The sequence below is a fragment of the Canis aureus genome, chromosome 37, assembly GCF_053574225.1.
Source record: "Canis aureus isolate CA01 chromosome 37, VMU_Caureus_v.1.0, whole genome shotgun sequence".
Taxonomy (NCBI): Eukaryota; Metazoa; Chordata; class Mammalia; order Carnivora; family Canidae; genus Canis; species Canis aureus.
In genome coordinates, this window is record NC_135647.1 from 13,906,561 (window position 1) to 13,918,953 (window position 12,393).

General features: G+C 50.9%; 1 protein-coding gene across 9 annotated transcripts in view; it reads right to left on the reverse strand.

Annotated features, from left to right (window-relative positions):
* Nucleotides 1-335: 335 nt before the first annotated feature.
* Nucleotides 336-12,393, reverse strand: part of PHACTR1 (phosphatase and actin regulator 1) — a 562,807-nt gene continuing 550,749 nt past the window's right edge. For all 9 annotated transcript variants that reach the window (XM_077886026.1, XM_077886025.1, XM_077886024.1 and 6 more), the window contains 4 exons: nucleotides 10,615-10,676; nucleotides 6,740-6,880; nucleotides 4,568-4,644; nucleotides 336-3,699 (listed from right to left, as the gene is read on the reverse strand). In XM_077886026.1, the coding sequence (XP_077742152.1) occupies nucleotides 3,684-3,699; nucleotides 4,568-4,644; nucleotides 6,740-6,880; nucleotides 10,615-10,676 (296 nt within the window). In that variant the 3' untranslated portion in view covers nucleotides 336-3,683. The remainder of the gene's footprint in view (nucleotides 3,700-4,567; nucleotides 4,645-6,739; nucleotides 6,881-10,614; nucleotides 10,677-12,393) is intronic.

Genomic DNA, 12,393 nt, shown 5'->3' on the forward strand with positions numbered 1-12,393 from the left:
TTTTGCTTTGGGGCAGTGACACCCCACTGGCTCCCCAAGGCATTGCTGCTATACAAAGCTATCTGATATCACATATTACAGAGATGCTCTGAGGGATTTAACAAGTTAACTTATATTCGTTATTCCTAGATTATTAAAGAACAGACAGTTGGGTGCTACATCTTAGTCCTAGAAAGCTAATTTATGTACAGCCATCCTTCCCCCCAATAATACCTGATACACGAAGTGGTTTTCCATCTCCATAACTCTGTTTGCTGATGAACAGACCTGCCTTCCTCCCAAACCCAGTCTTGAAAGTGTTTTCAGTGGTTGATAAAACACACAGGAGTCGAGGAAATTTTTTTAGACTTTTTTTTTTTTTTGGTTTGTTTTTAAAGAAACTGCATACATCATCAGAGACAAACAATAATTTAAATACCATGCAGTTTCTGTATGTACAAAACCTAGGCCATAGAGATCCAGTTTAATTTGTATTCTATTTACATTGTCTTCCTCATACAGCCATCATCTGTTAAATTAGAACACAGGAGAGCGCTCCTATACACAGACAAACTATGTACAGACACCCGGGAAGCAACTGGAAAAAGCAACTGGTTTGGGGATTAACAGACAGATGGGAAGAAAAAGTCATCTAAGGTGACCTTCACCCACTGGCTGTGCACGGGGAGAGCCTGAAATCCCATTCACCGAAGCACACACCACGATATTCATTCGGCAAATATAAATACACGTTCATAAGCGGGAGAAAAAATAAACTCAGGTTTTTATCACATCTACCATCACATTGTTTGGTTTCTCTAATTTGACATAAAGGCTAAAGTTTTAAAAGTTTTACAGGGCTTTGAGGGCCTTTGGAGAGGAATAGATAGCAATTTTGAAAGAGCAAGTAGGCCAATGGCAGTCCTTTCTGTCACAGATGGTGGTGGGGAAGTTGGGGCAATGTCTGATTTTGGGAGGGAAACCTTTTGATTTGCGAAATTTCACATTGTTCCTCTCACGCTAATCCAAATGACAAAAGGCTCAACTGGGAATGTATACGTACAAGACCTTTGAGAACTGCAGCTTTTTCAGAAAATGGATGCATTTTAAAACCACCTAGCCCATCTCACTTTTTTTTTTTTTATTTGTAACTTCTTCCAGTTGTCCTAACAATATGGCAATAAAGAAATGTGGATAGATTTCTCTAAAGACCTCAAGAGTTCACGGAAGGAAAGAGACAGAGGCCCCATCCTGTGGTCCACTGAGATTGCTGAGCCCCCTAAAGTGGGCTTGAAATAGCCCACTTGGATGGTAAGTGAGATTTCTGGGGTGTGGAAGGTTCACCCCTAATTCCTGCAACTGACTTTTCAAAAAGGGTGCTCTGCAGGAATGGAAGTGGAAATTGTGTTCCATATCTTCCATGCTCAAAGTGGACTGCACTTTGGGCAGGATATCTGGGCTGCTGGCTGGCTGCAGGGAAACTGAATTGGGCGTCATGTTCCCAGGGCTTCAGAGGCCCCAGAACCGAAGCCAGCAGAGAAGCCATTGGCCTTCAGAGGAGGAGTCCAGGCAATGGAATGAGTTCCCATAGGACTCGCTCCTGGGCCCAGGGAAGGCCCGACCACCGTGCCAGGGCCCTGTGAGCCACACGAAGACAGCTGGGAGTCACAGGAAGCTCCGACTCAAATCCTGGCAAGGCAGGCACCTCTGCCTGGAACACGTGCCTGCCGTAAAGAAGTCAAACGAAAGAGCCCTACATCTTTCGTCATACCATTTGCACATTCAAACGTCAGTAAGCCTTTCGGGAAGACTGTGTTTACACAGCCACACTGAAATCCCGACCACGTTTTCCCTGAACAATATACCTTCCCACGACAGTTAACTATTCAGATTCAACATTCAAAGAAAAAAAAAAGGATCTAGTGATGGCGGCCCTCCTTGGGCTGGGCAGTGGCGTGCTCACTCCAGATGGCAGGAGAAAAGCGCACGACAGCTTTGCAACGGCTAGTGGGCACTGCCTAAAGAACTGCCCTGAGCTCCCCCCAAAATATGCCCAGGTCCTGGATTAATGCTGGCCAGAGGAGCTGTTAACGCCTGCCGAAAATTAAATGGCCTCACTGATGGGTGTGCCTCCCCAGAGTAACGCTTTCCACACGTTTTGGGGTGGGAGCCGCTTAACTCCTTTTTGTGATGGCCAATCTGGCATCTCTCTGACTCTTGGGCACGTGTGGAGGGGAGTGAGCCATTACCCAGAGAAGTGGTGGTAACGGTGAGACCATAACAGAAAGCCAGGCAGAGCTGTGTGCCTGAGGGCCCTATGAGGTCTGTTAGGAAGGAAAACAGAAGAAGCTGCAATGGGCCTCAAGAGAGTTGTTAGGGCTTGGGGGCTGTCCTTCCTCTCACTGCACATCCTTATCCCTGTTGTCCCTCTGTCAGAAGAGCACTGCCTTCCTGTGGTCCCAAGTGAATGGGACAGTGGGAGAGACATCTCCAATCAGTCTTACCAGCACCATGAGGGAGAGGAAGGATTCTCTCCGGATAGGAGCAGGAAGGTACAGCATGAGCAGGCGTGGCTGGTGTTTGCACGATTCTGGCATATGCCAAACCCTGAAGCTCCTCCACGGATACTCTTCAGTGCAAAGAAAGGAGACTAGAAGGCCATCAAGTGGTTCTGGAGTACCAGTCCCTCAGTGACTGGACAGCCAGCCTTTCAGGACTGGTTTCTGGCTTGCATGCATTGGTCCTATACTCAGAGGCTGTTTGTTAACTTCCATTCCACACAGTCACTCACCCCGGGGTGCGCGGAGAAAATGAAGAACGTCAGCCAAGCAGTTTCTTACCCCAGCCTTTCTGTCCTCAACAGGGTCCTTACACTCGGATGCACGAATACCACAGAAGTACCACAGCCGTGGCTGTGCGCGTAAGATCACCCGAGACATTTGGCTTTTTGGACACAGACGGGTCAATTAATTTGAACTGAGCAGATGACAACTTTCCCTTCTAAACCAGAGCTCCCTGGAAGGCAGCTCAGCTCAGTCTGCGGGGACACGACAGGTACTCATGCCAGGAGCACACGTTCTTGGGACCAAAGGTCAACCACAGATGCCCCCAGAAAAGCACCTTCCCTTTCATTCACCGTATGGATGATGGCTAGAGGGAGAGGAAGGACAGGGGCAACTGAGGACAGTGCTCCCTTTCAGCATCCTCCTCCTAAGAGGCCCCCGAGCCCAATGCCGCGCCTGGAGCCAGTGTGTCTGGCCGAGTCTAGAAGGCCTACAAGACCACTTGCTTTGCACAGTCATATCCAGGCCAAACGCACTTTTTCGGCTTTCTTTGGACCCCGGTGACACACACTTTAGGAGAAGAGCTTGGCTGGGGCCTAAATGAGCCTAAATGAGGTTGGCCTGCCGGGCCTGGCTGGAGAGGACCGGGCCCGCTCCGAGCGCTGGGAAGCCTTCAGTCTGGTCTGCCGGTGCCCTCCGTATCAGCGGTGGTGCCAGCAGCTCTGATCATGGAGCGGTGACCATCGCGTTTTCGCAAAGAGAATCCTGATCATGTTTCCTTTTATTTTTCTTCTTCTTCTTTTTAAAAAAGGCAGTTCAGAAGATTTACATCATAATGGGGAAGTGAATAAATACCAGCACTTATGGTTCTTATAAATTTATGTTTTGAAGACAGCATAGCACTCAAGAGGAATTGGACTGTTAAGGTCGGTGAAACCTAGAAAAACAAATAATTAAATCAAGACCAAGGGGCTGCCAAAGGTGCCAGACTCCCCCCATCCAAGCTTCCCATCATCAGATTCCCCACTGCTGACAAGTGCCAAGGTGAATCTGGTTTAACCTCCACGAAAAGGCATATCTCTACAGAACTTCTCAGGTCCTTGAGCCCCATGGGATTCACCTTTGATTTTGGGATGGTCTAATGTGGAGCTCCTGGGGGTCAAACCGGATGGCCCTGCTGGCCCTCAGCCCATGCTCTCAGCTTGGACTCAGCAGCCAGGTATAGCACCTGGCCTGTGTCTCCGAGTCCACGCACTATAGAATTGGTACGTCCTGTTTCTCTAAGACGTTCACCAGTGAGTACAGGTCCTAAGAATTAAGTCGATGTCTCTGTTGCTAACTAGCCATGTGACTTTATATCAGCCCCTTAAATCTCTCTATGCTTCAGTCTGGAATCATAGGAGGGAACCTCCACCTTGGAAGTCCCGTGTGGATTTGGTATTTCTGCCCAGGTTTGGCTTGGGCCGAGCTTGTAAACTGTCACTGGTCTTGACTTCTCAGCTTGTCTCCATAGAAACCCACTCTGGCATCATTGGTGGCTCAGCACTTATCAGATCTTTAATCAGATCTTTAGTTTGGATAATTTAAAAACTAGGCTTCCAGAAGGTCCCATTTAGCCTGGGCTGTAATGCTCCTTCCCTGAGCTTCGGTAACCGTAGGGGAACTTCACACTGACCCCTTACCTTCTTTTGCGCCACACCTGCCACCCAACCTGTGATCCAGAAGCAGATGGGATAGTTTCGTCTGGAAGCAAATATTACAGTTTTGGGGAGGGGGAAGGGAAAAGAACTGCTTGGTACACTAACCTTGTTAAATGTCTACTCAATTCATGAACTTCCATTTCAGTGCTTTTAAATTCATTGAGCTCCTTTCGAATGGCAGCCTGGAATAGAGAGAATCCCGTGAACATGCAGAAGAGGCAGATGGAAAGGAGTTCACCTCTATTTTCTGTGTTCTTCGACAAAGCCGTTCGACAAAGTACGTAACATGAATTCTCTCATGGGGAGGGGAAAAAAAATCACCCAGAACCTACTAAGGATCCCCCTCCCGCTAAATGTAAATTGTAAATGGTGGTACATGGCATGTTGCCCCAAGTGTTGTCTTCCTGTCTCTATGGAGCACTGCTGTCTAGGCAGCCACAGCCCACACAGATCTGCCGCACACTCCTTGGGGCTTTAAATGTCAACCTCTCATCTTCCCTGGGGAAATGATCTGAGCTCACCATGGGCAGGGTGATGCCTCACGATGGATCCTTCTAGAAGGGGTGGGTGATTGCGCCATCCTGTGATGTATAAGCCCCCACTCGTTGACAGCTCCATTGACTCTAAGGTGGCTGTGCCATGTGTGGATGGCTGCCTCCTCCCAGCACTGTCCACAGATGTGCGGTGGCCAAGAGGAGAGTCAGGCAATCACACCGCAAGGACTGGTGAGGATGGACGGGATAGGAGGTTTGGCATTGGAGGAAACCTCACTTCTTCCTTGGGGGCTGAAATTCCTCAGGTAGGATCAGTGTGGCTCCCCCTCAAGAGAGGCGGCACACACGGCCTCTGTGCCTGTTTATCAGCCTGAGCCACCGCTTCCTGTTCCTCTGCCACAACAGCCTGTGAGGAACTAGAGAGTTCCCTGCTGCTCACAGTTTCAGCACGTGTGTGTGTGGAGACATGCTGTGCTTTCCCTCCACTTTTGCTGATCCCTCATCCTTGGTAAGCCAGCACCCTGTCATCAGAGCAGGAACAAAAGGCAACAAGGGCCAGGGCCCCTTCCTGCGTTCCTGTGTATGTGACACAACCGTGTGTATGTGTGGTGGATGGTGCTGCCGTTCCCCGGGTCAACCCCACGGATGCCTGCACAGGGAAGAGGGGAGTGCTGTGTTTAAGAGGGGGCAGCGGTTTCCGTTCGTTAGGACCTGTGGGGTGGACCCAGCATGTGGGAAGCACCTCTGGAAAGTCTGTCTGCCTCTGGCCCCATCGTTCCTTCTCGAGTGCAACAGCTTCCCTGCGTTCACACTGCCTGCACTTGGTCAGGCCGGAGACTGAGCTGTAGATGACCTCGCCCTGTGGTTCATATAAGAACAACACTGGCCCTGGGAATTCATGGGCAGGACTCTTTAAGAGAAGGCCCCCAGTGTACCCCAGACTCCTCCCACTGTTAACTTGCACATGGGACATAGTCATTAATTTTGACTTTTTTGTTAGTCCCTCATGGTGACCGGACTAGAGTCACAAAGGATTACAAAGCAGAGGTTCATTTTGATACATGGTCCAGTGGACAAGTAAGAATGAGGTCTCTCTCTCTAAGTAGAGGGAGGGCTTGAACCCATGACCCCGAGATCAAGACCTGAGCTGAGATCAAGAGTCAGACACCTAACCAACTGAGGCACCCCAGTGCCCCAAGAATGATGAATCTTTTGCCTCCCTGCATTTCCTATAAAACAAACTCAACTTCAGATTATTTGTTTTTCAAATGGATGAGTGTTTAGTGTAGCGAGGCAGGTTTCGCGGTCTCTGTGATCTGTGTCCCGTTTCTACCATCAGGTTATAATAATTTACAGAGTGAGTTTGTCTCTTTGTGGTTTTTTGAACCCTGCTCCGAGGACAGTGTCCTGCTCACCAAAGGTCCGCAATAGGTGTGGAGCCTGGCGCCTGTGAGCAGTTGCGTGCCCATACAGGGGCTATTCTGTTCCTCTGGGCACAGCCTCCACACTGCCTGTCCTCCCGCTGTCATGTAGCATATCTGTGACTGTCTCGCGCCTTCTCTGCAGCCGTGAAGAGTTAATTCAGTGACCTCCCTGCAGAGTATCTGGAGCCCAGGGGTGAGGTTTGGGGACACAGCGCCCTTGGCTCGGCAGGCAGGCCCCGCAGCCCTGCGGCACCCCCATTACTGACACCGTGACCTCAGCTTCGCAGCTGTCCGTGACATAGGGGCCAACTGAGGCATGAGGACCCCCCCCCCCACCCCACCCCGGGCCCTCTGCTTACTTTGTCGGCAGCGGTGAGGCGGGTCCACGGCTTATCGGCCCTGCGGTCATAGTCCTGAGCATCAGCCACCTCCACATAGTCGCTGAAACGGATGAGGATCTTTCTTTCTCTAAGTTCTTCCACTGTGGGTCTTTGGCTGAGCTGCAGGGGAGGAGAGAGACGGACCCCGTCAGCCGGAGGAGTTGAGGCTGCCGGGTCAGTCTGTGAATTTACGGGCAGACGAGGTGAGAGGCACCAACATGCGACACACAGAGTGAGGGGGCAGGGCCCTGGGGGTGGGGGATACCTAGGGCTTCTGACTCCTGGACCTGGGCTTTTGCCAGGACTCCGGACAGAGCTTCATTGCCCCTGGAGCTATCTACAGGTTTCTCCGGATAGACAGCCTGCGGCTCTTCATGACACTGCAGTGTCCCCTTGCACGCAGCTCCTCTGTCTGCGTGGGTGTGGATTTTCCCACACCTGTGCTACTTCTCCCCGTGGGTGACAGGCACCTTCCATTGTGCTTCTGTCTCATTTTGGTTTTGTAAGTCCACATCCATGTGTCAAATTGAGTGTGCTCTGCAGGATGGGTGTGTAAATCATTTTAAGTGTGTGTGTGTGTGTGTGTGTGTCTTAGATGCAAAAAAGGTGTATATGCAAACAATATGCAAAGTCAGGGTATGCAGGGATGGTTAGGAGGTCAGAGGAGACCCTGCCGGTCAGGGAGTTCCAAAGAAAAGCCAGTCCACAAATGTAGAGCTGGGCTTGGTTTCTGCCAGGGAAGCGGGAGGACAGGCCTACGGGATGGGTCTGTGGGAAGGGGTGTGAGGAGGAGGAGGAGGAGAATTCACAGGGACGGAGCCCCCTCTGGGTCCTAGTCACCAACACCCTGCCTTTTACTTAAATGGCACAAGAGTGATGTTTCTGTTATCATTTCCTGCCACTCGGTTTTTCTCCTGGAGCAACACTGTCGCTCTTTCTTTAGGAGACCGTCTATTCATGTTATTTAAAAGCAACTTTTCCTCTAAGCCCTAGACTGTATTTACTTCTATTAATAGAAAACGCAGTCAGATACAATCTTCACCGCAAAGGTGCATGAAACAAACACCCACAAGTGAATCCAAACCACCCTGGCTTTTTGACCCTGTCTCCTGCAGCTGCCCTGTACCCCCAGCTGGTGCCAGAGCACTCCAGCTTGCTGCCGGCTGGCCGACAGTGGTTAGATGGTTAGATCTAACCCCAAGCAGGGTTCGATGACTGCCAGGCTGGTATTGGACAGAATGGAGCTGGGCATGGTGAGGTTCCAGATAGGGCCAGAGCAGCGTGCCGCTCCCTCCTGGCCGGTGGTGGGGAGATCTGGGGACCAGAGGCCTCAGGGGCTGTGGCACCAGCCTACTCGCCTGGACAACGTGTGGCTCCCTGAGTTTAAGTGATTCCAGTCTGTGCTGAGACGGCCCTAGCTTTCCTAGGACAGGACCTTCTGGCAGCAGTGCTGGCCTGTCCCAGGAAACCATAGGTGTCCCAGGCTTTATGGGTCCGTCCTGAATCGAAAATGCATTCTCTAAAATATGAGTTCAGGGAGCTTTTGTGCTATCATTAAAATACATACAGACATATGCTGTTTCCATACCCCTCCCACCCGAAATCCTTTGGTATTTCTTAGGACTAGCAAGATTTACCACGGGGTGTTGGACAAATGGTGTTAATTTCTAAATACACCATGACCAGAGAAAGGTTAAACATGGAATTTCTAGTTTTTATTTCTGGAAATCATGATCTGGATATTTTACGAATAGACTTAACAGCAGAAATCTGGAGTGAACAGGAAACTAAATGTTAGATCTAAAGGTCAGTGACTATTTTTCATGCCTGAATTCCATGGAGACGTTAGGCACCATCTCTGCAAATCAACAAGGCATTGCACCCAAGTGTGCTGAGGGAGGGAGGGAGTGAAGGCACCACTTCTTCCACTGGGCGAGTCTCGGGGGCTGTGGAGCCAACCAACCAACCAACCAACCAACCAACCACTCCGGACTCTCCCCTGGGAGCTTGGGCTTGTGCTCCTGGCTCCTCGGGGTACATAAACCTGGGCTCCCTCCTTAGAGGGTGAAGACATAATTTTTGTGGCCAAAGTAAGGTTTCTGGGGATGGTGGGCCAGCAGCAGGGGTAGGGAGCAGGGGTCGGTAGCATTGCATTTTAACCTACAGCAGAAATATCATTTGCAACCAAATACTGAAGAGTAAGCTACTTAAGACCCGATTCCCACTATCAATACAACTTGACCCAAGTGCATGTCCCCTCCTCGCCTCCATCTTTCTGTCTCTCCTTCATTCTTCCCATCCATCCATTTAGCTAGCTAGCATTTTTTTGAAAAGCGGAGGCCAGCATTTCCTACCTAAAAGACGGAGCATATAATTTTTAAGTTAGTCTCAGCTTGGCTGAAGAATAAGACTGGTCTGTTGCTATCTGCATCAGCTCCTGGGTTCGGTTCCACTGTTCTCACTAGTACATTAAAATTAGATGGAAAACCTCTGACTGCAGATAACTGAAATGCAGCCACAACCACTGGCATCTGGTCTTGCTGTACTCAAGGCTCCAGAGGGAAAGGACCCGCCCAGGGCCAGGAGGCCATATGAAGTCCCGACCTACCGGCAGGCTCACATCTCTGTCGGCAAAACCAGATGGAAAAGCTCCTTCCAGCCTCTCCCTTAAAAGCACTCTCCCTTTCCTTAAAGTCATTATTTTTCATCCTCCATGCCAGCCCCAGGGAGGGCAGATGCAAAAATTATCAGGCAGTTTTCTTGGGGGGAAGGAAGGAGAGCTAATGGGGAGGAAGAGGAGCCAGTCCAGGGGGATGCCACCATCATCTGGCCTTTCACGCACTTGTTTGTCCTACTCCTTATAACTGGGGGGGCACTGGGTTTGTCACCAGATGTATGGGATGTTCCAAGTGAGAGTAAGTGCCAAGAAACACAAATCATCACCCTAATAGTTGTAGGGCATGTTTTAGGATCTCTGAATTTCTTCCTTCATATAATATTTCTAGGGAGAAAAACCCATTAATAAACCTTTAAAAATTAATTTTAATGGGTCTCTTAACTGTCTCTAAGATTTGAGTATCTTTCTCTCAAGACGGTCACTGTAGGAGGCTGATTAAAAACACAGAATGTAGTATTGTTTTTTGTGTGCTATCAATTAATTAAATGTGTCAACGCCATCCAAGAATAGCTTCAAATAAGAGTCTGTTATTAGGCCACTCATACAGAATTGGATCCATTTGGGTCTACTTTGCGTGGCCAACCCGTCTATTTTAGGGGTTAAACATACATAAAAATTCTGGCTTTATAAGATTTTATCTGCTTTTCCAACACCTTCAGTAAATTGTTCAGTACTTTCGGCATTTTCCTAATTCAGTAATTTGCGCTGGACTTGGCCTAATGAAGTCAATGAGTTCTCAGTGAATAGGTAAGGAATAGTATGGGGGGCGGGGGGCAAGGGAGATTTCCTCTCCCGGGGTCACAGCACATAAGTGCATTATATTTGCATTGCTGATTCTGAGAATGCATTTCCAGTGTTCAGTGAGGTGAACTTTTAGCGAATTTGGTGAATTTTTAAAAAACAAAATATTCGCGGTTAACTGACATATGATGCACCTGACATTAAGTTGCTTTGGGTGGGGGAGGGGGGCGTGTCACAAAAAAAATCAAGCAGCACGATGTGACCCGCCGAAAGGACTGAGGGGCATGAGACGGAGCTGCCCACTGTCCCCGGGAGAGGCCGTGTGGGGTCCAGAGAGCCGCTCGCTCTCGGGGCCAAGGAGCAGGACGGTGGGAGCGCCTGACCGGTCCCGTGGGCCCCGCGCTCTCCCACCCAGCCCCAGGGCAAAGCCGCTCACCTTGCGGGTTAGCCTCCTCTTGATCTCTCTTTTCTCCTCTTGTTCTTCCTGTTCATTCCGAGCTGCAAGAAACATCGAAGAATGCCCCTGATTTTGGGAAACCGAGTCGCACGCAGGCGAATCCTGCGACCATCCGCTCGGGGTGCTCTCCCAACCGCCCCTTGTCTCCACGGAGGGTGCGCTGGCCGGCGGGCCTCCTCACTCCCTTTCCTGGGCCACGTGGAGGGGGGCGGTCGAGTCCCCAGGCAGACAGGCGGGCTGAGAAGTGGGTGCAAGGCAAGGGGGGTGGGTCCTGCAAGGGCCCTGCAAGGTCCTACAACCGCTGTCAGTGGGGCCGGGCATCTGGGGAGAGAGGCCAGGCTCCCTGCTCTGGACGAGACCCGGGGGCCCGCTCCACTCTGCCGTGGGCCCCCCAGCGCCCGACGGGGGCTCGCGGGCACGTGGCCTCGGGTCTGGCGCTCGCTCGGTGAGGACCGGACAGAAGGTGGCCTGCGGGGGCACCTGCCACTCCGCCGAAACAGGAGGCGGCCCGGCTGCCGCCAAATGCCAGCGTGCGCTGCACGAGGAACTTCAAAACGCTCACCTTTCGTAAGCCCTGATTCCATTAATTCTTTGACTCTTCCAAGAAGTCCACAGAACAGGTGGGAGGCCAGGGTATGGGACACAATTGCCTGCATTTAGACTTTTTAGGGAGTGTCTCAGGAGAGAGGACTTCGGAGTCTAAGCGTTCCCAGCTTAATAGGTGGGCTGACTTACTCATCAGATGTTTAAAGAGCCGTAGGTTAGAGGGTCTGGGGATGGAGCAGAGATTTGGAGGGCAGGGAATGTGGCTGATTTGTCCTAGTGAGCAAAGCGGGTGATCTTCCTCCCGGGCTTGGGGTTGGAGGCATGGGTAGAAGCCTGGCATTGCCCATCAGACCACATCAAAGAGGGTCTCTGCTTCTCACCCACGGAATCTAGAACACCCCGGGCACTTGGCACTTGTTCTCTCTCATTTGGAAATCACTGTCGTTAAATTAGGTTTCAATAACTCGACTCCTCTTATCAGCGCACACTTGCAATTCAGTCATCTCAGGATAGAACGGGTCTCTAAAAAAGGGAAGCCGCTGTGCCCAGGAGTGGGGTCCTACCCAGCTTCTCCTTGCCGGCCCTGGCAGCAGCCACCACAACCAGAGGCGACTCATGCTGTGGGTGGCCACTTCCTCAGGCCCTGAACGACACCGCCAGGGGCACAATTTGGCCTCTGTGAGTAGCTGGAGAGCGGGGCCAGTTTCAGGATCTTGTAAGGGGCACCAGGGATGCCCACATCCTGCAGTGGGCCAAGGTGACCAGAAGACCCCACTGCAACATGCCCCACAGGGCCCCAACCTCCTCACCCCTGCCCCCGCCCCCCCCACCTCCAGGAGAGCTCCTTCCTAAAAGATCTTCCTTTAAAGATCTAATCTCCCTCCCAGAGTTCCCTTTAAAAATGCAAGTTTGTCTTGGATAAAAACTCATGAAACTAGTCAGCCATTGACATCTTAGTATGAATCAATCTATCAGAGATAAAATTGGGAGGCAGAAAGAAGAAGGGAGATTGCAGACAAGTGCACTCGCAGGTGGCCCAAGGATGCAAGACTTCGAGTCTGGATAGTGAGGACCCCAGGGGGTGGCTCCAGGGCCCTTGGTTAAAATGTATAGGCTCATGGGATAGTAGGTCCATGAGGGCCCAAGAGACCAAGAGACGGCCTAGCCTAGCACTCCGTAGCTTGTAAATGATGATGTGAAAGCCCGGGGGAG